The sequence below is a fragment of the Populus nigra genome, chromosome 6 (genome assembly GCF_951802175.1).
Source record: "Populus nigra chromosome 6, ddPopNigr1.1, whole genome shotgun sequence".
Lineage (NCBI taxonomy): Eukaryota > Viridiplantae > Streptophyta > Magnoliopsida > Malpighiales > Salicaceae > Populus > Populus nigra.
This window is the reverse complement of record NC_084857.1, coordinates 13337061-13364049: the sequence shown is the minus strand read 5'-3', so window position 1 is coordinate 13364049 and position 26989 is coordinate 13337061. Positions and strand designations below refer to the sequence as shown.

Genomic DNA, 26989 nt, shown 5'->3' with positions numbered 1-26989 from the left:
TATCTTTGAAACATAAAAACAAACCGACTTTAAAACACTACTATATATTGGATGGCCAACCATCCTCTTCAATTGGACAATGGACTTCATTTTGTTTAGGACCTGCAGCTGAGGATTAAGCCTTGATGAAAAGATGATCAAGGAATTTGGTGGTAAACCAGGAAAAAAGAAGTTGCTGCTGAATAGTATTTTGATATTTAGTGCACAACATCCAATCAGATATGTTGTCATGAAAATGTGATCTGAATTTGAAATAAAGCTTTGCTGTACAGGTACATTATTCCCTACCCCACCCCGTATTAATTCTGTCCATGTATTCTTTTGATGGGTTTCCTAAAAGACTAGCAGACTGCTAAATGATGCATACAGACACAATGACCGATATCTGCCGAAGAATTATTTCGGCACTGATTAAAGGAAGGAACGTACATGAATATACTTTGGCTGCTAGCGTTCAGATGTTACTGCCATCTTGGCTGGTTGGGATGCTATCTCTTCCACTGCTTTCTACCCTTTCAAGAGGCTGGTAGTTTGATCTCACGTTCTGGAAAAGCAAAACATAAACAGATTAATATCTGAGCAAGCATGGAGACTGGTAATTATGTAAGGCCTGTGGGAATACTTAACACTAGCAGTTTAATAAATGGACAAAAGACTACAGAGTGAATCACTCCAACAATGCTATACTGGATATTTGGAGGAGGATTACAGCTACTGATTGTGTAAAAGCTTTTAGGGGCACAGATACGTGCAACTTTTAATAAGGGGAGAGAATTAATTGGGCCACATTTACCACATGTAACCATCAAGGAAATCAAATATATTATTTACTCTAATCAACTGGATGAAAATAATCATTTGACAAAATGATATGTACCTCAAGCAGTGTGATGTAATAGAAATCCTCCATATGCTGCATAAGCCCACTTCCATCTCGAATTGAACGGAATATATTTATTTCAGTCTGCAGTATTTTCTCAATGAGCTCCTTCTCACCTTTCATCTGCTCAAAATAGTCACAGCCAATGCTCACTAACCATATTGGTATTTCAGACTATAAAAATGAGAAACCAAATGCTGCCTGCATGGACGTTGTTTTAGAAACAGCTCTTATTATTATCACTGTTCTAACAAGATCCTAAAACTCTTTCATCAATATTCCAAACGTATATTCTTCCTCTCAGCATGCACTGGGAACCTTTTTGCAAATGATTAGTCAGTTTAGGAACCACTAGATCAATTTAGGAACCTTTATCTTGCATTCAAACAATATAGAAGGGACCATTAATTTGGATTACACTGCATGTACAAACTAATTAGAGAGGTAGAATTAATTGCCAAAATACTGTATAACTAATATATAATTTTTTGTAGGTTCTCACAGCAACCAGTTTCTCTTTGTTAATATGAGTTAGATAGATTTAGATAGATTTCGGTTTCCTACACCTTCGCATCTGGGTCAACCATACAAATGATCAAGCTGTGGAGCAAAAAAATGGAGCAAGATTAAGACCAAGAAACATACAAATTCACTGACAACAACATCCGGTGTGGACTCCCCAATGAAATCACCTTGGTAGCCATCTTTCAAAAGCTCCAAATTTACCTGAAAAACACATTTTAAACTTGTATATAGCGGTACTCATAAGCTAATTCTTAAAAGAAAAATAATCAATAATGGAAACTGTCATGTGTTCGTAACATCCCTTCCATATGTAATGTCAACCACAGTCGAAGAGTTGGTATTGTACATGGACATCTTTCATATATATTTGCTTCTTTCTTTTTTTTAAAAAAAAATAAAAAACTCTACCTGTCAGTCAGTTAGAGAGTTTTGAGTCCTGGCCTTTTTTATCAGTTGTGAAGAATAACTTACAAAGGAGTATACAATAAGAGTTAAAGGACAAACTACAACTTTAATCAAATACCTCAAACATGCAAATTCACTAATTCCACTTGAGCTAAATTATGAAAGTCTGATCAGATAATACAGATGGATAAGGTCATTTCAAAAACAATAACAAGAAGCTAAAGAAAAAGAACTATGAATGTAACATTTTCTTGTGATGCATAAATTCTCCAAAGAAAAAAAATGTCCGCCTGAAGCAATCAAAGTGTAGGTTTCAAAGGAATGCAGTAATTCAGCTTCCCTTGCATGCCTGAAGCAATCAATGCGCAGTTTTCTAAGGAATGCCTGTTGGGCAACAGCAATGGTAAAGCTGCAGAAAGTTCTCAAGCACGCAAGGGAAATTGGGTCACTGAAAAACTCAAATTAGTATATCTGAGACAAATTTGGTGTTCTGAGATGAATTAGGTCCAATGACAGGAATTGGAATTCAACTGACAAATCTTGAATTTAAAGAGGATGCCATCTATTCCATTATGGAAGATAACACACTATAGCATATATAAAATGCATATCCAGAGACCAGAGGTTAATTTCACAGCATGCAGCAACTGCCATATGATTTCAGGGAAAGTGTTAAAAAAAAAAAAATTACCCACCAAAGCATCTTCTAGTTCTCCAGTTGCTAGATACACAGGTTGAGCTACATGGCAATAACCCATCAAGCGAGGAACAGTAGGTACAATGTCTCTGTGGTTCACAACCCTCCAGCTATCTTTAACTTTCTGCAAATGTAAGCATGACCAATTCAAACACTAACCACGGTTTTTTAGTGTCCAAGACAAAAACAGGAGTAAAAAGACATATCTTTATAAGTACACTCTTCTTACATGCACATCATGTATCAATGTCGCATATGTATATGTTTCAAACTTTCCCAAGCATCATGAACAAACAAGTATTATGTCCCAGGCCATAAGACCCAAAGGATATGAATGACACAGCCAGCAATGCATCATTTTTGCCCAGCTTAAATTCAGAAAATATAAAAGCAAGGGGAGGGATTTCTATCAGATAAGCAATTGGGTGAAAAAATTAAACACGTATGTGCATTGAGTTTAAACTGAAGCAGACTAATAACATTGAGAGAGTAAGAAACCAAGAAGAAGCAGGGCCAGTTCTCATCAATGTAAACTAGCAGATGAATGAGAAGCAATTGGGTGAAAAAATTAAACATGTATGTGCATTGAGTTTAAACTGAAGCAGACTATTAATATTGGGAGAGTAAGAAACCGAGAAGTAGGACCAGTTCTCATCAATGAGATGAGAAGGTTTTTCTTTTAAGAGCGTCCCAGAAAAACAAATAAGGGAGACATAAATTGATGAGCCTCATCAATTAAGGCTATAGATATCAAGTCAAGAAAAACTCAGTAAGAATAGTGACTGAAAAAAAAGAAGAAAGAGAAAAATACTAGAAGTAAACATAAGGTACATTTCACAGAGCTCTCTTGTAGTTGAGAAAATTGAAAGACCACCCTTGAATGTCAGACATGACATGACAACCTTATGGACAAGTATCTCGACAATTAAACCAAGTCATGAGATGCATCATCAAAGGGGACGTTGAAGCCACTAGCACATTTTTCTGTTTGTGATTTTTTTGGTGCTAGAGAGGAGATCCATGCAATTTCTTTGTACTGAAGGGCGATTCATAAAACTTGCCCCAGACCATTTGTAAGTTAAAACCTACAGTACTTGTCATGAGATCTATGCACTGTATCATGGGAGCTCACAGTCACAGGATAGTAAAGATATCTTATAGAAACTAGCTATACTTAGAAGTCCAACATTCTTCTCGGTTTTCCTATAATTTTGCTGAAGTTTTAAACAAAAACAAAAACATCTTCATGTAATAGTTGCCAGAAGATCAATATTAACTCAACTAAGTCTCAATTCCAATCTATTAGGGTCACTACATGGATCTGTCTCCTCCATTCATCTCTGTTATGGAGTCAGTAATCGTCAGTAATCATGGACTAACTTTTTACAAGTTCTTGAGACTCCAGAACATCTTATATCAATTCAGCCCATTCCCCACATGCACGGTGGCAAAAAATTGATGTGAAATAAGAAATAACATTTTCCTTTTCAATATGTCATAAAATTACAGGAATATGAAAAGATTATATATATAAAAAATCATATCCTTTTATAGAAGCAGAAAACAAAAGGACACACGTGCACCAAAGACCAATTTGTAGTAAATATGTCTAATTGAACAAAGAAATCCAGAAAAACAAAATTTGAAAGAAGGAACCAGTTGCAGCTTTTAAGAAATGTGAGCTAGTGTCGTGAACAAGCAAGCAAGCAATATACCCACATGTAAATTATATGAGAAAAAGCGCACCCCCATCATGATTTGACTTTAAGTTGTGCCAACAGGAAAAGGGAGAATTGCAACCCACCCATAAAAGAAATTTCTTGTGATTGAAAACAATTTTAGCTCCGATTAAAAATTTACAGTTACCTGATTATAAACTTCTGCAAACTTTTTGTTACCAACTCTAGGAGATCCAAAGTTATACATAGTCACAGAAATCGCACCACGCCTAAAACACAAACAAAAGTAGAATTCAATGTGTAATTGCATAATCTGTCAAAAGTGCCCGCGTGCAAATGCAATGGACTTGCCAGGCACTAGTAAGTAAAAGAAGGATGAACTTACTTTACTAGTTGACTCGATGAAAGTTCAAGAGCAAGCAGGGTAGCCAATGCACCACCCAAACTGTGACCAGTTACATAGACGTGCCATTTAAATGGTGGCTCAGCTCCATTATCTCTGTCAACAACGATTTAACATTTCAAAGAACAAATCTATAGAAATTTGCAAAGTTATTTTAAACATTACTCTGCTTTGAATGTAATGGGAAAAAAATAACACCTAGCGACTACCAGATGATAGATCTGCAAACGTTATCTCACAGATGCAAGACATAATATTGCAAAAATTTGAACCAAATTTCAAGACAAGAAGAATGAAAATCGATTCATTTAAGAGGTACAAGGTACGAAATGTCAAGAATGTATTTGAGATTACATGTTTAAGTTTTTAATCATACAAGCATATTAAGAAGCATCACCTATTCATGTATAATTTAATTGTGCACAAGCCAAAAACTATATGACTTGAAAATACAGTTAAATGCGCCTATAAAGATGCATGAACTTGTGCACTAATGCATCCCCGATGGCAAGAATCCCAAAAAGTTCACTTTAGAAAAAAAATCCACACCGGTCACATATGGACTATATTAATTAGCAAAAGGACCTAGTGAAACCAACACTAAATGACTAAAACAAAGGAATAAGTATAGTCAGCCTATATTTGTTATTAAAAATGTGTAGGAACTCATATCTTAAGCATGATATAACACTGGTTGTTGCCCTAGAAGATTCTTTAGGATTTTATAAGAGAAGCATGAGATAGTTAAACAGGATTAAAAGAACAACTTACACGTAGCTAATTAATAGTTTAATGATAGAGATGATTCGTATCCTGACTGAATCATAAGCACTTAGAAAACCACTATGAACCTGAAAAATTTGTAGCACAGTCAAGTACATCATAATCATTGACAGTAGTAAGAGAGAAATTGCACATATTACTGGATGTATTCTGAATAATTACCAAATATACATATCATTTGCATACCTGAACTTCTTGTTTAAAATCTCCACCAATCCTTTCAGGATTTAGCCTACAGAAGTAGAATGATGGTTAGCATAGAACTTATGTATAGCAATGATAAAGAAATTGAGAAATGATAAAGAAACATAGTTCATGCAAATCAATTCTAGAGGCTCACGGATGATATAGTCAAATTACAAGATTTTAAAAATAAAAAAAAAAATGCTTCAATAAAATGCGCATAGCAAATTGAATTTGATTATGCATGGAGGAAATACATTAAAAGAATGCACCATTCAGTCATGTAATGACTATGCAATCACTTCATCATTTATCACTCAGTCTCCCATTCCCAATGTCTCTTTCTTTTAAAAGTAAAAGAAATTTTGCTGCAAGCAACGGGATTCATCACATGCACAGATCCATGTCCACCAAATAAGTGCAGTGCACTATTCTCACAAAATGCAACTGCAACATAAGTTACACATACAAACAAACTGACCAGAAAGGATTACCAAAGTGAACCAAACAAATCCATGCATTTCTCTGGGTATGTGTGTGAACAAGGCATGATATGCGTAGGTATTTTACATTACCCTGTAGGAGCTACCATTAAATCAGTTCGCAAATCCTTCCATCTTACCTGAAGAAAATAACAAAAATAAGCAATTTAAATAGAAAGCTAGATGACCCAACAGCACTTAGAGAAGTATAAAATCTAACGTACTTGTTCTGTGCCCCTGAAAGCAACAACTAATCTTTTCCTTGCATTGTCACGCCAAATTGCCACCTGCACTTTCCAACAACTTAGTGATAAATGAAATGTAACCTCGTGGTTTTTCATCACAAATAATGAATCACAAGATTATTACAAGGAAGACGGCTTGTGTCAACGATATAACAATATCACCTGTGTATCTGTGGATGAATTGTCTAGAAAGCATATCTTCTCAAATTCAGACTTGATAAAACTTGAATGGCCCAGTGAAGTAGCAAGCATTGCCCAAGCCTCCATAGCACTCTCCGCAGTAGAAAAGAGTACTCTCATTTCCTCAGATTTCTTGTCTTCCAATGCGGTTCCATTCGAAGAGCTAATTAGCTTCTCACTATCAGAAGAACTCTTTCCTGAAACATTTTCTTCCTTATTTAATTTAGAAACAGCAGTAGTCAAAACCATCCATGCTCCCAGAACAGAATCAGTTTGCCTTAACAAATCCTGTGTCACCTTCTTTATTTCTGGAAGTGAAGATTGAATCTTGCTTATGGTAAGTGGGGCACTTGCTTCATCACTGTCCACCTTCTGACCCTCTGGAGTTGCAAGCCCTGACTCAACATAACCCGCTTCGGCAATCTTTTGCGACTGCAATCCAATTCTGTTCAATAAGTCAAATTCATCCCACTTCAATTCCAGAGAAACAGAGAAACCAAGTTTCTGAGCAACAGTTTGGCTGATAACATCAGTAAAGTTCTTCCAAAATTGTTTATCTGATTGCGTAGCTTCCCCAGCTTCTGTGGCACCCGAATTACATAAGCAGTCATTATCAGCTTGGGATAATGCTAAGTTACTGTCTCCATCACGGTTCGAGTCAAACACAGGGACTTCTGTGGTACTCTTTGTTTCTGAAGGCAAAGGCATGTCCGACACAACAGAGTGGTTGGAATTCGCTGCACCCAAGTCCTTACTGTTTGAAACTTGATCTGTCCAAACATTTGGAACGTTAAATGACTTCAACTGCCCAAAAGCATATTCTACAAACTGTCGTGCTGGCATGGTTTCTGAGCCAACAACCATTTTTAGAGCTGATTCAAAACCATTTTTGCGAAGAAAATCTGACACAAAGGGGAGCCTCCATGGCCTTTTTTCTTCATCAATTTCATCGAAAGTTTTGTATTTAACCTGAAACCTTACAAGTAGCAAGCCTAAGTGATACAAATTCAACAACAACAAAAAAAAGTCCATCTTGGCAATAGATGGAATGCACATTAACAAGTGCAACTATAAAGCTCAAGAAAAGACAAGAAGAAAAGGAATTTTATTGACTTAAACCACTGAGAAATTTTGGCACATGAGAGAAGTCTTGACATGACTTAAAAGCATTAATCTACGTCAACAATGTTTCATTTGTTTTGTTTATTAACCAACCTTAATAACCAACGATAGGCTGCCAAGTCTCTGAATAAGGAGAAACAGTACAGAAAAGCTACCTGACTGTTTCATTTGTTTTGTTTATTTATTTATTGCAGAACTGTCAGAACTGTCAACAATGTTTCTTCTGTGACTTAAGGAATTCTTTCAAGATTTGGATTTTAAAATGGAAAACTAAAAAAAGAAGAGAAATAAAAGAAGAACAAGCAAGATTGGGAAAAAAATGCGAGCTGCTAACCCAACTCCAAATATATCAGAAATTGTCTCACAGCAAAACCCAAGAAAATATACAAAGAGGAAATCAACATATTGCGTTTGGTAACAACTATCTTAAGTACTACATTACAACATTGAATACTATGGAGCATTTCACTATTAACCTAGTTGACTAAAAGTTTCTTTCTAGTAACAGTTGAACTGCATTGTCATTATACATGCGACTGGCAGTCTGCATCAGCAATAACCACCAATTACTAGAATTACAAGCAGAAAGCAGGCCTTGCAGTAAAGAATATCCCCAAATATACCAATGCATTAAATCCATAAAAAAAAAATCTTGGTAGAAAAGTGACATGCCAAGAACCTCCAATGATTAAGAAAAAAGAAAGAGAAGTTCAACAAAAATCTTGCATTTGCAAATTATGCAGACTTTATTTGAGTTGTCCTAATTGCTCAAAGAGAAACCAACACCTAACCCGAAGTAATGATCGATATATCCATGTCAACCAAAAGGTTCACTGAAAGAAAGTTTAATATCCTCTCAAATGCATGTGAGACAATCCTGTATACTTGATTCAAAGAAATAACTTAAACTGTGACTTAATGCCTCAAAAAAAGATTGAGAAGTTATGTGGCAAGACACTCTAATTTGAGAAACTATAACAGGCCAAATCATGATATTACTGGTCTAACCTACCAAGAGCATCAAGATTAACAAACATGAGTGTGTTGATACCCAACTACCACATGGAGCCATTTTCAGTTGACTAGGTTTTGACCAAACACAATCTGATCAATTACAGAACACAGCATGAGCAAACATAAACCATTACCCACACAAAATAAATGCTGAAAGACTGGAATGTTAATACACTTTGGGACTTTGGTGTACATAAACCCATTGGTTTACCGAGACTTAATGGGAAAAGCCAGCAAGGATTAATAGCAAAGCCAACCCAAGTCTAACAACGCATCATTTCAAAGAGCATCAGTCTTTACTCTTGTTATAGTGTTTTCACTCTTCCATTTTTTAACGTCTATGATACCTTCTATTATACTCTTTCTAGACCTTTACAACCAAGCTGTAGATATTGCTCACGAACCATAAGGCCTTTTTTAAGCTTGCAACAACCTTTACACTGATTAACTTCTCATTAAATCCATCTTCCATAAAACTGAGTTGAGGAAAAAAAAAACACAACAGTGGTCATAGCAACGGCACTCGTCGAACATTAGATTTCGGAGAAACTTGCAACCCAGAAATGCCTGTTTGTTCTATATGTTTTCATCCAAAGGATTTACCTCCACTGTTTCACCGAACGTAGATTTAGTTAGTGCCCTTTGCCCTACACTATTTTTCTTTTTCCCCTTTAAGGACTTTATTTCCTTTTTACGGACCTCATCTCTTCCAATGCCTTCCTACCATGTTTGACATATTTTCTGCAAAATTATCAGGTGAATAAATTAGCTAGGGTCCCAGACACACGATAGGATGGAAATCAAAGAACAACTTGAAGGAGAACAAGAGATGACATTTTAACCAAAAGGCAACACCCAGACAGAAATTATAAATCGAAAGAAAGAATAGTAAAAAATAAAATGTAAACTTAATGGGAAATGAAACACAACAGGCAGCATTATTACCCTGAACTTGGTGGACCTCCTAGCATCACATAGCAATGGTTGTACACTTTTAAGGTAGACACTCCTTTATCCACGTTGAAACACCATGCATTAAATGATAAATGGTATTATCAAAGTCAAAAGAGGAAGAAATATGAAAGGAAAAAAAAGTAGCAGCAGGAAGACGTGTTTTATACTCTAAGAGCATGCAGATTCCAAAGAAGTGTATTTTTATGATATAACAAGCAGCAATATAAAAGCATTTTTTTTTCACAGAATACACATTGAAGTGCAATTCATGTATAATATAGCTGAAAGGAGGCTGAAGTACTCCAACCTATTGAAAAATTCCAAGATGATTCTTATGTTGGTCCCATGTTTGGACGTGAGCTTAAATCACTAAATCATAGTCCTTCAAGATGTCGGATAAGTAAAATCTATTTTCAATACCCAATTAACTGAAAAACATCAGCAATGGTAGATGGCAGCATGACCAAACTCTGAAAAAAAGGAAAATATTTCTATGCCGATTCTCTTGGCACTTCTGCATTGAAATTCAAATTCAGAACGTGATTCCAGAAGTGATGCTTTAAAATTTAGTATAGTTGAGCACACTGCTGTCATCAGACTCTGTACATCAACAAGCTGATAGTTGTTTGAGCCAGATCAAAATGTTTAGGATGTGAAAAGCTGAAATGTGTAGAACTAAAGACCACCAGTCTCATAACTCATTGACTAAAAAGCAACGCCCGGGACCCAAAGATGGATATTTCCAGGAGTTCCTTTCATAAGGAAACTGGAACTCTTAGATGCAGCAACAAACCAAATAAGTTATGCGATAATCCTATTATTTTTTAAAAATACTACAAACATGTTAAATTTCCCAATAACGTCAGTATTAGGTTGTCATGCCTGCAAGAATTTTTCCACTGCAAATTGTCTTAAATTTAAACCAGAGCTTGATGAGCCAGCCATGTCGAGGTGGAAGACGCATGACAGACTCAAAGAGGGGAAATTTCATACAATTCCTTGAAGATTTAAATCGTAACAAAAATTTTCTTTCACTGCAAGAACTTACCTCCAACTGCAACTTTCCGCCACCGCCCATCCCTTCCAGTTCAACCACCACCTCATGCAAGTTTCCTGGAAAGGCACAAGCCATTTAATAATTTTGGTAGAAAAAGGTATGCAGTCCATATATCCAAACTTCATCTGCTTACTGCTTTCATACACATCGAATGAACTTGTACTTATGGAATAAAACTAGCACACTTCAGTTCATGCAATGAAATATCTTTTAGTAAGTGCAATCATCAATCTAACAACAAAAAAATCATGCTGATTATTATTAAAATTTTACTAGCAGAAAATCACTGATCCAAGTATAATGAAAAGCACGACACCTTTTCCCAAACAGTTCAGTGCATGCACAAGTTTTATTGAATCCTCACCGTCACAGAGGCTTTCCAGACCAATGCTTGTGTTCCCCATGCGCTTGTGTGGAGTTACAAGGTTTGCATCCCAAGCTGCAATCTGAAGCTCAAAAACACATTCCAAAGAATTACTTGTGAGTTGCAACTAAATATAAAAATGATAACTTCCTATTCTGAGCACATCCTTCAATTGTATGCCTCGGATCATGTATTTGTATTGCACAAGATACTTCAGTCATTGGTTGGTGTGAACAAATGAACAAAATCATCACCAAAAATGTCATTAATACCAAACTAGTAGTGGAGGTAGCAGACTAAAAGCAGGAATAAGATATGACAATTAATGGAGATAGTTGATCAAAAGGCACAATCCTTAATAGTATACCCTACTGGAACAAAGCGATCCTGCGAACCAATTATTTAAAAAGAATACCCCAAACAAGGATGATCCAGTCTGGTCAGTCCAGCATGATTATGACTATAAGCCATGTTGATAGATGTAAATGAGAAGGTAAATTTAAAGTTTAATGCCAAGTCATAATTGGCTGGAAGGGCAACCAATGTACAGGCACCTGTAAGCCCTCTGGTGAGTGATGAAAGCCATTGGAGAACATTAACCATATAAGCAAAAGGAGAACCCACACATTCAATACTGCATGCACCTGACCATTTGGGCAATTTAAACATGATACCATATACTTTCTAACTAACTATAACAGTGTCAATTATACAGATAATGTTTCCCCGAAGATGATTGCGCTTTGAATACAGCAATCCTTTCCAAGCCATCCTCAACAAGTAACAGGCCTCACATCCACAACAATACAATGTGAAGTACATCCTAGATCTAGAAGCCAGTCTTTACATTCACATAGAAGAGAAAATTAGTTTAAGAGATATCAGACACCTTGTAAAGCCATTTCTTCAAACTATGTAGATGTGTATAGATGGTAGAGATTAGTATTTAACTGCACAAAAAAGTTGAGGTGCCAGTAATCTAAATTGTAGTACTGGAAGCATTAACTTTTATTTAGGGACAATAAATGGTCAAAGATTTTAGATTTAGAATGAATGAGAATTACTAAAGGACGGATTTCTTTCAATAACTAAAATGTAATTATTAAAGAGCAGGAAGGGAGCAACACTCGTACATGGGAAGTATAGAAGGGGGGGGGGGGGGACTTAAAAATAATAAAGAAAACTCTCTCATTTGAGACAGGTGAAAAATAAGTGGAAGAATTAAAAAACAAATTAACAAGTAAAAAATGAGATCTCAATTAAAAAGCGCTGGTCCTTGATCCATAAGATTGATCCCTTTAAATGTTGGGTTGTTCCTCTCCTTCCACTCCAGTTGCCATATTTTCCTTTCTTATAGGAATCTAGAGATGATTGTTGTGTAAATTCAGAAACTTGTAAGGGATATCCATGCTCACTTTCAGAGTGACTATAATAAGCATTAGAATTTTTTAGACAAGTATGATATTAGAATTTGCTCATTTCTGTACCTAGGTCAAAAGAGCAGCTAGAAAGAATGATAAAAAAGGGATAGGAACTTGAAATGTACCCCCAGCACACTCCCAAATGAGAAACAAACTTATAAATTCAGAAGGAATAAGAATTTACCTGAAGATTTTTGGTCGGAGGCAGCTTAATGTTAACGGTGAAGTCCTCGTTCCAAGTTGGCTTCTTTTTCCTGCCATCATTGAATGATTACTTGTATCAAATTGTTTTTAAATTGTTAATAGTTCAAGAGCAAACTTGTAAGATTTTGCTGCTTCTGCTAGATTGCAACTATGTCAATGTGTAAACTTTGCATAGAACCCGTAATATGATTGAGAAAGTATATCCTATGGAACAACCTAATAGTTAAAATTTTGGATTTTCAACATGGAGGTCTCAGGTGTGAATCATAGGATGAGTTGGTAGGAATTCGGGCTAACCTGCATCATGTAGTTGAAGGTCCAATGGGGCTTCCAATAAAATGAAAAGGAATTAAAGTGATTGAGAAAGAAAACAACTATTAGTGGCATGATAGCTGTCTCCCAATAGAAATAGACAAAACATAGACCTAATTTTGGGCTTGAGTTTTAAAACAGTTCAGGAAAAAATTCCAGTCCATAAGACTATTCTGCAGTCCTAGCACAAGCATCCTCACAAAACTCAATATAAGCAATGGCTATCACTCTAGCAGACCATAATAGCAAATATAGTACCACCGAGAACCACATTTCTCTGTGTTCCTTCTCCAATGGAGAGGGTATAGCTGCATTAAGTAAGGAACAAAAAGCCATTTCAATGTGAAAAATCAAGGATTGACCAAAATTTTGAAGAAAAAAGGCAATAGGATTGTGAGGCTAACACCAATCTGTCATTTACCTCAGTAAACTGTGTTTCTTTTCCAGAGGAGATTGTGATTACTGGATTCAGTAAGGCATAAAAAATTTTCAAGATGCAAGTGGTATCAGAGGTTGATGAAAATTCAAAACAATGGCAGATAGGGGTAGTAAACACTAGAACTACAATCCCATTCATCTCAGCAACAAATTCCGGACACCAAAAATTAAAACAGGTGCATTAAAAGAAATAAAAATCAAATTGGAATGAAATTCCTGGCAAGTTTAAGCAAACAAAGCGGGGTTCATAAAGATGAAGTAAAACAGAAGAAAATATAGAAAATGGGGCTTATTAACTTTACACTTCAGAGCAGGATTTCTAATAAAATAAGAGCATTAAACGAAATTCAGGTAAATGTTTCCTTTCAAATATTTCCTGCGGAGTTAATGAAATTTATCATTCATTCTCAGTTCCATTAGAATCTCACATCCCCATGAATGCTGCTATGAAAAGTTGTAATTTATACTAATTATTGCCTGATCTTAAACAAAGGAGCTCCAACTCCAATTGCTTAGTTCAAAGGAGAAAGAAGAAAGCATATGCTATAAAGTGCACAAAATTTTCAACATAATGAAAATTTTGAGAAGGATAAAGATTCAGCCTTAAGATTCAGTTTGTGTGTGAGAGAGAGAGATATGGAAATATCAACAGCTTACCCCCATTTGACCTTGCTTTTGACAACCTGACCATCCAGTTCCATAACCACATAAGGATCACTTGTTCCCTGGAAATACACCCGCAGTTTGATAAGTAAAGCTGTATATATGAAAATCAGAATGTGACTTTGTCAGTTCCTACATATAAACCTTGAATTCAAGGGAGGGGGGAACCAACAGAAAACACCAACTGGTTAGGGCTGTGCTTGTGTGTTTCCAGTTGCAGATGCTTTCCATGTAGGCAAGCATTAAAACTTGCACATAAATCCTATTTCTCAATGCAAAAAGGATAAATCCAATGACGCACCCATGGATCCATGGCTGGCAAATCAAAGCCCTTTTTCAATTTTATGAACAACTGGCCATCATATATCTCGCGTACAAACGACCTGCAAACATACCAATCAGATTTCAAGGAAAAAAAATAGTATTCTATTTGATTCTATTATTTGCTGCTAAAATAATTTCAAGAAAAAAAAAAGGTCTGGCTGGACATAATAGCAAGATGCATCTTCTCTGCAACAACAAAGAGAACAAGTAATGAATGTTTAAGCCTCTAGTATTACTAAAAACAGATGATCACATACTCTGAAAGATACACGGTCTTACAATCTGCAGCATCAACCTCGCGCTTCCCTACGTTTTCCTGATTAAAACAAAACAAACACACCAAATGAACATCAAATTACTCTGATTTTGTTACCCTGAATAGCAAGAGAGCAAAACGAGTGCCTATTGAATTTCAAATTCTTTTTTTCTCATGTGATTTTCCGGAAATTTTTATATTCAATTAAGACTTAAAAATTGAAATTAAAAATGAATTAAGTATTACTTACAGGGAGGCTAGTGTAGGCTTCGAAAGCGAAACCAGCAAGAACTACAGCTAGATTGATATCAAAAGGAGGCCGTTCCATCTCGTTCTCTTTCTCTTCTTGAACGGAAACCTCGTCAATCTCCGTATTATTTGTATTGTTCGCTTTAATAATACTCGACGAGAAAACTCCATGTCCGGTGCCTCGGTAATGCTTCTTCTTCAAAGTTAAAACCCTGGCTTTCCAGGAAAATGAAGACGAAAACCGCCGGTAAAAGTTCAAATTTCGACTCATATGCGAAGTAGGAGTGAAACGGTGATAAAATGTGTGGTTTAGGTGGAGAGAAGTTGCCATGGCCAGTGGCCAGTGTCTACTTTTGAGTGACGATGAAAGAAAGAAAAGGTCCGGCGGTAAATTTGGGTTTTGATAGTGGAAGGGGCCTCATGATATTTTTCTTTTTTGGTTTGGGTGCATACCGTGAAGACACGTGTACATAGCTAGACAAGGCAAGAACAAGAAGGATCGAGAAGAGAAAATTGTGGAACCAAGCTGGCAAACGGTCGTTTTTTCAGCGACCATCCATTCACACCCCAAAATAATTTTTTAATTTGTTTATTTTTATATTCAAAATGTATTTTTCAAAAAATTTTCTTTTTTCAAATTAAATTTATTTTTATGATTTTAATTTTTTTAAAAAATAATTTTAAAAATTAAAAAAAATATTTTAATATATTTTTAAATAAAAAACATTTTAAAAAACAAATATTACCATAATTTTAAACATTACATTAATAATTTTACTAAAAATAATAAATACAAAATAGTACAGGATCGGATTAATACATGCCATCTATGGATTTATTATATGCCATATCATGGTAACTTGGCATCGAGTACCATGTATTTATTTAAATGATGCATTCATCCATAAGATTTTATATTTTTTTCATATATTTTTATTCATTACATCAGTCCGATATATGTAAAAAAAATCTAATCGAGCCCAAATTAACTTTAGTATAATATGCTATTCTTAATTTAAGATTTTTTTTATTTGACAATAAGAGGTATTTTGTTTTTTGAGTCAATTTACATATCAAATAGAAAATTTTCATTTTAAATTCAGATGAATTTAAGAATTTTTCTATAGACGCTGTTTTATAATTTTAAACTTGAAAAAAATAAAAAAAAATAAAAAAGAAAGAGAGAGAGAGAGAGAATATATCTCTTTAAATACTAGCTAGTTTAGAAGCTCTTTAATTTAAATAAAATAAAATAATTTTGTAGTTCCGATTATTTTTCTTACACATGAATAATTTTCATCAAACAAAAAAGATTAGAATTAATTCGATGAATGTTTTATGTTTTATGTTATATTTTTTTTAGCATAAAAGGACTTTAGGTTTAAACTTGTGTTTTGCGATCTTAAGCTAAAAAAAAAAAAACAAAAAAACAGAAATCACCATCAATCATACCTCATATATGCATTAATGTGCTTCGTATCTTTTTCTTCTTTTTTTTTTTCATATGAAGAACATCGGGTTTAGACCTGTCAATTCTTGCATTTGCTTTATCGCATCGATGTCTACTTTTAATAAGAAAATTGAAGGAAAAACAAGAAAGAAGAGAGAACTTTTATTACATCTGAGAGGGGCCAAAACAAATGGAAAATGAACAAAGTGCTATACTTGTCCGTGCAAAAAGAAGAGCAATTGCATCAGCAGCATATCCATAAATCGGAATCCGGTTGCTCGGCAGACCATGTATAGCAGAGGTTATTCTTTCATTTCTTATTCTGACCTATACCAAGCGTGTTCTTCACAGAGTCCATTGCATCCTGAGCCACATGCTTCACTTGCTCTCCAGTCTGCGTACACAAGAAAAATAGATGCGAACAAAATTAATTGATTTCTTTGAAATCACCCTAAAGCCTAAAGGGTACAAGGCATGCTCAAGGGTTAAGAGAGGAGATATATAGTCACCTGCTGCAGGAAACCAGCACTCTGATCCTTCTCTAGCTGGGCAGAATCTCCGGTCGACTGAGCACCAGCTGATGTACTGTCTCTACAGGCTGCATTTGCTGTATCCTGGATGGTTTCAGTCCACTGTTCTACCTTAGCCTGCACCAAATTTAACGAACAAAATTATATTCCTAGCTACCTTGATAATATTATTCCCTGTGTGCATGCTTCATGTGTTTCTCCTACCTGGGTGTTGCCTTTGGTTTGGCCTGCATTGAAGCTTTGCTGCATGTTAGACATATTTCCTGTGTAATATGTAAACTTGAATTTTCTAATCTGGGATTCAAATGTATCAGTACTGCGCTTGTATACTCACTGTTCTTGCACTCAGTGCATATATATAGTGACGGAGGAAAGAGGAAGAGGAGGTGGTAATTCTCTTAGAGCGGGTTTTCCTGCTTATGAAGTGGATTTTGAGGGCCTCTGCTCGTTTGCTCGGTCAATTGATCCATATGATCCTCTGCGAAGAGAGAAATACGGATCTTCGCACTTCGGATGGCTATCTGCCATCCATTTTTATATTTCTGGTTATATCTATACTTTTCTCAACAAAATTACATACTAGCAAATAAAATGTATTAAAATATTGATTAATTTCAATTTACAAGTGCATCTGCTCATATAATAAAAAATAAACAAGAAATTAAAGAAAAAATAAGCATTAAATATGAAGAAATATTAGAGAATAAGAGTATGCATCTATTGAACTTATTAATTAAGACGCGTTTGCGTGTGTTTTTTTTTTCTTTCCTCCTATAACATGATCAATAAGGTAGTACCAAAATGAATTGCATGTGATGCATATTTAAAATCTTATAATTCTTTTATTTGGAATCATTTCATATTAGATAATAAGAGTATACATCTTGTTTTTAGACCTACATTGATATTTTAACAAACTCAAACCGGTCAAGCTATCGGATCGACGAATTCCAGATCGACTCGTCAGGCCGGTTCGGGTTTAATAAGTATGATATCAAGTGCTTGAAATTTATTTTATTTTTTGATATATACAAGGCTGAATTGGTATTTTTAAGGTTCTAAGCTCTTGTGGTGTTTTTTTTTTAATTTTTATTGTCTCTATTATATATAAAAACTTTTTGAAAAATCATTCACTTGTATATGTGTAAAATATATTGTTCTACTTAAATCTCCAGCCTTGCAATCCTGGAGGCTTGTATGCATCATGTGAAGGTAAGTGGCAAGCTAAAAATCTTCAAAGTAGCAATTTAAAAGGCAGCTAAATGACATTTAGTTAAGAACTACGCGGCCGGATAAAAAAACAATTATAACATAAAAAAATATTAGGATATAGATAAATATTTGTTATTGCTATTAAATCAGGGTTAGTGGATTAATTTTGAAATTTTTTTGTATAATTTGAGTTTAAAAAAAAATTAACGTGATCAGTTCAATTACAACCCAAATGATTATTAAAGAAAATTTAAAAATAAAATTAAAATAAAAAATATGAAGTTGAAAGAAAAAAAAACTATTTGCTTAGTTTAGGTTTAAAATTAAAAATTTAAGTTATGTCCCAACGTGGTCCAATTATAGTCAGTTCAAAGACAATTAAAATATCAGTTAGAAAAAAATTAAAATTTAAATTAAAAAAAAGTTACACCCTAATGGAGTGAAAATAAAAAATCGGGTATTGAAATTGCAATATTAGCAAAGTTAGCACAGGGTTATATCAGCAAAAGGGAAATTGAGCCATTGAGGTTATGAAGGAGGCGGCACGTGCGATGGCTTTGACAAGAAGACTAAATTCCCAGCACGATCTTCCAATCTCAATTCAAAGAAAATATTTTTTTGCTAGCTATGCTTTTCTATAAAACCTAATTCCAGTTCTATATTGATTTGGTGAATAAAACTCTGTGGCTTACAATGACGGGCACAGGAAAATGCAAACATCTTGTTAGGAAATCATGAGATTGATTGTAACAAGAAACAAAAATATATATGTATGTTTTTTTGTTTAAAAATATATTAAAATAATTTATTTTATTTTTAATATCAACATATTATAATAATCTAAAATTAATTAAAATAAATAAAGAAATTTCAAAAAACAAAAACAAAAACACACAGATAATATTTCCCTGTTGAGTGAAAATTACAATCCAGAGGTGATACTTCATCAAAACAAAGGAAAGCAAGTGGTACATATGTGATGTTATTTTTTTGTTTAGGAAAAAGTACAAATTCTTTGCATTGAACATTAAGCGTTTCCAGAGAGTTCCTACATTATAAGAACAATAGGGGCACATTTCACAGCCCTTTCTCAACTACTTTGGTGCTAAGAGCACTTCTATAGCCATAGCTTATGAAAAGCAGCCATGGCTAAAGCAGGGGGACTTGGGCTGCTGTTTTGGTTTGTTACAAGAAGTCCGCCGAATCGAATCTAGTGCATGAGAGCCACAGCAGCCTCCTGTACTAAAGGTTGACTTACATGCACAAAATGCTCAGCTTCCCTCTCAACCTCCTCCCAGCACCGGTCAGTACTCTTCCCTTCCTTCATCTTCTTCACAAATGCCACAAAGCGTCTCCAGTTATCTGGCTGGAATAAGTGAGGGTTCATTCTCAAGTACGTAAACGCACACATCTCCTTATCATCTGAACTTTCATCGATATTCAATGATGATGCTTGCAAAATTTGCTCGTGTGCGTACTCATCATATCTTGGCAGTGCATTTTCCCCGGCAAGTGGAATACCTGCTTCCCGAGTTGCTAGTGCCACTTGCCTCACAAGCTTCTCAGGGGCACAAAGGGCATCCTGTGGCTGTTCATGGTCACGCATTTCTATGCAAGTGAAATTGAATATAGCACCATGCCGAGCTAACATTCGAGCAATAGGAAGGTAACCATCTCTGAATCTTGTGTTATAATATCCTGCCGTGAGTTCTGGGGCATGAGACCGGGTTCCATAGTGCCAATGAATTCCTGCGATCTTCACTGAGATCTTTACACCAATATTCTCAAAGGTTGCCTTTGCTGATGACAATATTCTCTCACCATGGTCCAGGAGCATCTGAGAGTACCAAGTGAGGAAGAATTCACCGTAGGGACTGGTCCAGCCACCACCTTCTTTTCTGAAAAACTGGGTGTCTTCCGGCCAGTTGTTGTACTCACCAGCATCAGTAGGGCCTGTACTACCCCATTCTGGCTTACCAGCAGCTTCAGCTGCTGCTTTCAAGCTACTCAACATATACTGCATCATGTAACAGATATCAAGTAAGATTCACAAGATTACAAGTAGGTGGTTTAATCCCTTAAGAAGTAAATGAAAAGGTAAATACCTTGTCATAACATTGGAAAGCTCCGATTCCTGGAAATCTCCAGGTTCCATTCTGCTCCGGGTATGAAGGATAGCGGAGCTCACCTGCAGGACCCATTCCCACTTGGATTTCCTGTTTAGAACAAATTCTAAATAGTTTAGACAACAAACTTCTTTCAAGACATACTTATGACATCATTGCTCTAACTTGTTGACAATATCAATTCGTTACCAATGATGACAAATTATTCAAGCAAAGACATCAAACCACTAGAATAAATTATTCGAGTACTAAAAGGGCTCTATCATGCAGGGAAAGGACAAAGCAAACCACATGCATAATTAAGCAAAGATGCAGCCCAACAGAGACAGATTACCCTGGAAAAATGAAAGCTGTAATGGAGCAGAATCAAAACTAATCATATTCAACCCAAAACAGTTTAACACAATCATGATTTATAACTATTAAAAAAGGAAGAAATAGCCGTGATTAAGTAATTACAACAATGGTGTCACCAAGAAGGTGTTTGAAGTTGTCTCTAAAGGCCCGCATAAAATCAGAGTAACATTGCACAGGTGTCCTCCCCTTGAGAGCTGGAAGGGTATCGCATCCAAGTGATATATACTCATAATTCCTCCTTCCCCACTGATCAGTGTATGCTAGGTCTTGATCTTTATCAATCTCCTCCACGGCCCATTTGGGTAATGGAATCCTGCATCCAGTAATATAAAAACCAATTCACTTCCAATACAAGCAGCTCAGGTAACTATCAAAAACAGATTTTACATTCACCTTCCACGGATGGTAATTTTTGTTCATGTCACTGAAAAAAGAAAAAAGAAAAGGTAGTTTTTCAAGTGCCAAGGAATCTAGAAAACTCCACGTTTTCTGACAGATCCCAAGCCAACCGCCCACGCGAGCTTAGACATATGTGGCCGACAGCAGCGCGTGTATTTCACGCTCATAAGTAAAAGGTAAGGTACACTAAATTCTAAAAAAGAAAGAAATAAAACATACGTGCAAGAATCTCCAACGTTGCCACCACACTGATGAAACGACATAACAGCTTGAACCTTGAGACCATGTCGTTTAGCCATTTCTAACAGCTCGGTATACCCTCCCCAATTATACACACCCGGCGCATCTCTCTCCACTAATCCCCACCAAACATCCACCATCAACCCTTCCACACCTGCACTCTTCAACGCCTGCAAACTAGCATTCATTGCTTTCTTTCTATTCAACGTGTTCCCCATCGTCACACTATCCAATGGCATCATCACATAAACTGGCACTCCCTTCTCCTTCTCTGTCTTCCCCTCTTTATACATCTTCTCTTCTTCTGCTGCCTTACTCTCATCCAATGTCATAAATTCCAATGTTTCTGTCGCGAATGCTCGGCATGCCACTGATAGATCTGGACGGATGCCGTTACTTCCGCTTAGTATTGGAGACCTGCAAGGGCTTGTTGGTTGTGATTTTTGCTCTACCGTTTCCGGTTTTATGATTTTGCATCGGATGCTTGGGATTGGAGTTTTCCACGCCGCCGCTGCGCTGGAGTCACTGCCGGTGCTTGCGCTCGTTATTGATTCTGCTTGGATTGGTGTTCCAGCTAGAGCTCCGATCTGAAATGTTATATTCATTGCCATTTCTGTACAAATTATAAAAAAAAAAAAAAGGCTTCTTTTTCTTTTTCCTTTTGCTTTTCAGCTACGACGAGAGCCGTTGAATTTTGAATGTGTAGAAAATGAAGAAAGCGAAGTGGGATGGCGAATTTATTTATAGATACTGCGAGGATAATATTTAAGTCAATCCCTTTTTCGTACCGTAAATGAAACGCCACGTGTCCCATATGACACGTGGCGGAAATAGAGGCGCGATGAAAGGTGATGGCTAAGATTTCTCTTGTACAGGTGGTGATGGACGGTGGGATGCGAATGCGCGTGAAAGTTCTGGATGGCAACACGGTTTATATTTTTTTTAAAGTGGGGGAGGAGCGGATAAGGGAATGGAGAGGCGTGAAGGAACGTGATTGGTCACGTGCTCGTGTCCTGCCTTTTAGGCTTCACGCTTAAGACATGTGTGATAGGGTCTTTTGGGTCTTTTTCTTTTTTTATTTTCTTTTCTGTGGCTGCTTTGACGGGCAAGAAAGGATTTTGAATCTTTGATGCCTCTGGAGGAAAGGTTGTGACACGTGGTAACCGGTGGAAGGAGGAGGTGGGTGAAAGGAGTTAATTGCGACACGTGTTAGATAAATCCTTGGCCGTGTCTGGCATGTGGCAAGCAGCTATGTGGTATTAAATGTGGCGTTCGTTAGTCGTGACGTTACTTTATCTGGCAGCCGTGATTGATTGATTGATTGATAAAGAGAGGTGGGGATACAAGCAGAGGCCATCATTAGAGAGCAGGGGTTCAGCCCACGAGTACAAGAATAGGCCTGGAAGAAGGCCTTAAGTTCTAAAGCTGAGCCTCGGGTAGTACAAACAAACCCAATTCAATCAGATGCAGAACTAGGTTTTTGGGATGGCAATAAAGCTAACCGGTGAAGGTTAAATTACAAGATCAACATAGAACTAGCTAGATTTGATGCTCTTCGCCGTGGGCCGGAAAAACAAAATTAGATGTAAAAAATATGATAAGAGTTATAATTTCAGTAATTCAAATAATATAAAAATAAAAATACATCTACAATAAATAAACTGATAAAACCATAAAAAAAAGAAAAAAAAAAAACCTTGAGTCGATCCAAATTATCAAACAACCCGATATTAACCTAATAGAAGGTAAACCGCAAGAAAATAAAAACAAAGTAAAAATCCAAAAAATAAAATCAGCTTAAATAAAGAAAAAAAATCAAGCGAACCTCCTAAACTTGGTATAATCTCTAAAACTTGCAACTAATTAAATTATGGACTCGGGTTCACTGAAGAAGCTTAACTTTCGATCAATTTAATTTTAAAAGATGAAATCATAGAAACAATATTACTAAAAAAACAACAAAAAGAATAAGGATAAAATTTGAGAGAAAAAAACATAAGGAGGATGAAGTTTGAAAAAAAAATAAAAAATGATCTAAAATAAAATAAATAACAATTAAAAGAATGAGTATCAAATTTGATAAATTAAAAAATTATATGGGGTGAAATTGAAAAACATTTGCAATTTGATAGGTTATTTATAGATTAAAAAACAGTAGGGGTGAAATTTTTTTTAAAAAAATATTGAGGGCTAACCCAATAGAATAAAATGGTGAAAAATAAGAAATTTAACCCCCCACTCCCCAACTTAAAAAAAGGATGAAAAATAAAAATAAATATCAACTTAAAAAAAATGCCAAGCAAATCTGGGCAAACCTCCAAAACCTAGTCTAATATCTAAAACTTATAATCCGTGAAATACTGGACTATAGTTCAATCAAGAAGCTCAATTATCAACAAATTTAATTTTGAAGGATGAAATTGTAAAAACAGAATTAATAGAAACTTGCAAAAAAAAAACAAAAAAAAATAAGGATAAAATTTAACCAAAAAAAGCCCAAGAAATATGAAATCTAAAAAAAATAACCATAAATAAAATAAACAGAAATTAACAGAATAAAAACCATATTTGAAAGATTAAAAAATCATAGGGGTGAAATTAAAAATATTTATATTTGATAGGTTATTTATAAATTAACAAATGATAGGGGGCAAATTAAAAAAATATATAAAAGGCTAACCCAATTGAATAAAAAAAACAAAATGTCAAAAAAAAGATTAAAAAAAAATTAGTAAACACCATCCTAAAAAATGAAAAAATAACATGTAAACCTGAGTAAACCTTTAAAACCTGATCTAAACTTTAAAACCTATAACCCTTAAAATTCTGACACAAATCCAATTAAAAAGCTCAATTTTTAATAAATTTAACTTTGAAGGATAAAATCAGTTAAAAATATCAAAAAAAACTTAAAAAAAACAACAACAAAAAGAATGAAGATAGAATTTAACAAGAAAAGGCGCAAGAAAGATGAAATTTGAAAATAAAATAAAATGATGATAGACAAAATAAATAACAATTAACATAATGGGGACAAGATTTGAAAGATTTAAACATCATATGGTGAAATTTAAAAATATTTATAATTTGATAGATTATTCATATATTAAAAAATTACAGGGAGTTAAATTAAAAAAATAAATTATATGGGGACAATTCAACAGAAGGCAAACCACAAAAAATAACAAAACAAAACCCAAAAAAATGAAGGATAAAAATAAAAAAACATCATTTTAAAAAAAAATAGGACAAACCTCCTAAACCTTATATAATTTCTAAAAGTCACACCCCATAAAATCTTAGACATGAATTAAATCAAGAAACTCAATTGTCAACCAATTTAATTTTGAAAGGTAAAATCATTGAAAAACTATTACTAAAAAAGCTTGCAATAGGGGAAAAAAAGAGCAAAGAAAAAAATATGGATGAAATATGATAGGAAAAAAAAACCCAAGGAAAATAAAATTTGAAAAATACATTTGTAATTTCATGCATCATTAAGGGATTAAAAATTAACAGTGGTGAAATTGAAAAACAATGATAGGCTAATTACAAAAAATAACAAAACAAAACAGAAAAAAAGGGATAAAAAATTAAAAATATCACCTTAAAAAAGAAAAAAAACCAGGTAAACCCAGGTGAACATTTTAAATCTGGTATAACCTCTAAAACTCACAACCTGTGAAATCTTGAACCCGTATTCAATTAAAAAACTTAATTCTCAACCAACATAATTGTGAAAGATGAAATAGGTGATAAAATAACGATAAAAAAACTTGCAAAAGCCAAAAAATAGTAATGAAAAGAATGAAGATGTAATTTAATAGAAAAAATCTCAAGGATGATGAAATTTGAAAAACAAATAAAAAAATCATGTCAAAAAATAAGTAGAAATCACAAGAATAAAGACAAAATTAAAAAGATTAAAAAAATCACAGGGGGTAAAATTGAAAAATATTTTTAATTTAATAGATTATTCATATATTTAAAAATGAAAACATTTGTAATTTGAAAGATTATTTATAGATTAAAAAATAATAGGGATCAAATTGAAAAACATTTATAATTTCATAGCTCATTGGAAAAAAAAAATAGTGATCAAAAGCACATGAACTAAATATGAAGAAAAAAACAATTACAAGGGATGCTCTTAAATTTTGCATGAGGTTGCGCGAAATTCAAGGAGAATAAAAAAACAGCCTACGACGCCAAACCAGTAACGTGTTAGATACACGCACTACATCACCATATACAAGGCATCGCGATCTACAAAACATCGCCCCAGAATTATTATATTTGGTGATTGGACGACCCCACATGTGCTATTTGAACGACATCTAGGTTGTCCACACGTTGTTGCTTTCTTAGGTTTTTTTAATGATATTTAATATATAAATATTACAATAATACTCTCGGACAACCTTCAAATCTACAATAAAACCAATGTAAAATGATCAAAACCCCTTATAAGAGAGTTGTATTGTTTTTATCCCCCAAAAGTGTCATAGTAATTCTACTATTCCAAAAAAATAAAATAACAAAAACACTTTTGAGTCAAAAGTTTTAGAATTATTTATTCCGGTGCTAAATTTATAATTGTATCGTGCATTCAAATAAAATGATAAATATAATCTCATGTAATATGTTAAAGATTTTTGTGTCATAGTAAAAAGACAATATAACCTCCAAAGCTTAGTTCTTTGTTCTTTTTTCAAAGGCAAATTAAGAATAAAAAAATATATCTTGGGCTATAGTAATATTTTCTAATTTTCAATTATAATCTTGAAATATTTCATTGGTTTATTATATATTAACAATACTTTAAAAGGCATGAGGAAAGTAATATAGTTTTCTCCATGCCTTTTGTTTTCATTATTCCCCACGCCTTTTCTTTTCATTGTACTAATATAATTTTTTTTACATATTTTTTTTCTTTTCTCATAATTGACTTTTTTTATAAAAAAAAATTTGTATGCTTTTTTAAAATTATTTTTGCTTATTTTTTTCTAATATTAAACTGGTTGAGAATTTAGTTTTATCATTTTAAAAAAAATATTGTGGATTGCTATAATGTTTCCTTGTATATTTTTTTTCTTTCTTTTTATGATTTTTTTTTCCAAAATGGTCATTTTCAGGTTTTTTTTATATTGAGCTAATTAAGAATTTAGCTTTATAGTTTTTTTTTTAAAAAAAACATTGTAGATTACTACAATATTTCCCCCACATAGTTTTTCTTTCGGTACAATATTTCTCCACATATTTTTTTAAAAATTATCTTTGTTGATTTTTTTAATATTAAGTTGGTTGAGAATTTAGCTTTAGCTTTAGCTTTCCACACATGTTTTTTCCCAAAATTGTCATTTTTTTGTTTTTTTTTGTGTTTTTTTAGAATTATTTTTATCAATTTTATTTTTTTAATATTGAACTGGTTGATAATTTAGCTCTGTTGTTTTTTCTTTAAAACACTGTTGATTGCTACAGTGTTTCTCCATATGATTTTTTTTCCTTTTTCTTTATTTTTTTTCCAGAATTGTCTTTGTCAATTTTAATTTTTTTCATATTGAGTTGATTTATAATTTAGTTTTGTAGTTTTTTTTTTTAAAAAAAACATTGTGGATTACTATAGTGTTTCCTCACATGATTTTTTCTTGCTACAGTATTTCCTTACATGTCTTTTTATCGATTTTGTTTTCAAAATTATCTTCGTTGAATTTGTTTTTTCCATAATGAGTTGATTGAAAATTTAGCTTTGTAGTTTTTTCTTTAAAACAACGTTGATTCCTAAAGTGTTTCCCTACATGATTTTTTTGTTATAATTTTTTCAAAATTGTCCTT

General features: G+C 34.1%; 3 protein-coding genes across 3 annotated transcripts; all 3 read right to left on the bottom strand.

Moving 5' to 3' along the window:
* Positions 1 to 172: 172 nt before the first annotated feature.
* LOC133697743 (uncharacterized) lies at positions 173 to 15259 on the bottom strand. The gene is made up of 18 exons (XM_062120492.1): positions 14842 to 15259; positions 14593 to 14651; positions 14313 to 14394; positions 14006 to 14073; positions 12579 to 12648; positions 10974 to 11055; positions 10601 to 10665; positions 6445 to 7431; positions 6262 to 6324; positions 6131 to 6177; positions 5559 to 5604; positions 5361 to 5440; positions 4572 to 4685; positions 4374 to 4455; positions 2506 to 2631; positions 1526 to 1606; positions 878 to 1003; positions 173 to 544 (listed from the first exon to the last, which is right to left on the bottom strand). The coding sequence occupies exons 1-18, from the start codon at positions 15169 to 15171 to the stop codon at positions 455 to 457; spliced, it is 2598 nt and encodes an 865-aa protein (XP_061976476.1). The 5' UTR covers positions 15172 to 15259; the 3' UTR covers positions 173 to 454.
* Positions 15260 to 16433: 1174 nt separating this feature from the next.
* On the bottom strand, positions 16434 to 17078 carry LOC133696832 (late embryogenesis abundant protein 1-like). Its single transcript, XM_062119112.1, has 3 exons — positions 17025 to 17078; positions 16800 to 16958; positions 16434 to 16684 (listed from the first exon to the last, which is right to left on the bottom strand). Exons 1-3 carry the CDS (start codon positions 17076 to 17078, stop codon positions 16601 to 16603), a joined length of 297 nt encoding a protein of 98 aa, XP_061975096.1. The 3' UTR covers positions 16434 to 16600.
* Positions 17079 to 18998: 1920 nt separating this feature from the next.
* On the bottom strand, positions 18999 to 21871 carry LOC133696731 (beta-amylase 1, chloroplastic-like). The gene is made up of 4 exons (XM_062119002.1): positions 21134 to 21871; positions 20618 to 20828; positions 20138 to 20248; positions 18999 to 20049 (listed from the first exon to the last, which is right to left on the bottom strand). The coding sequence occupies exons 1-4, from the start codon at positions 21763 to 21765 to the stop codon at positions 19243 to 19245; spliced, it is 1761 nt and encodes a 586-aa protein (XP_061974986.1). The 5' UTR covers positions 21766 to 21871; the 3' UTR covers positions 18999 to 19242.
* Between the last annotated feature and the right edge of the window lie 5118 nt (positions 21872 to 26989).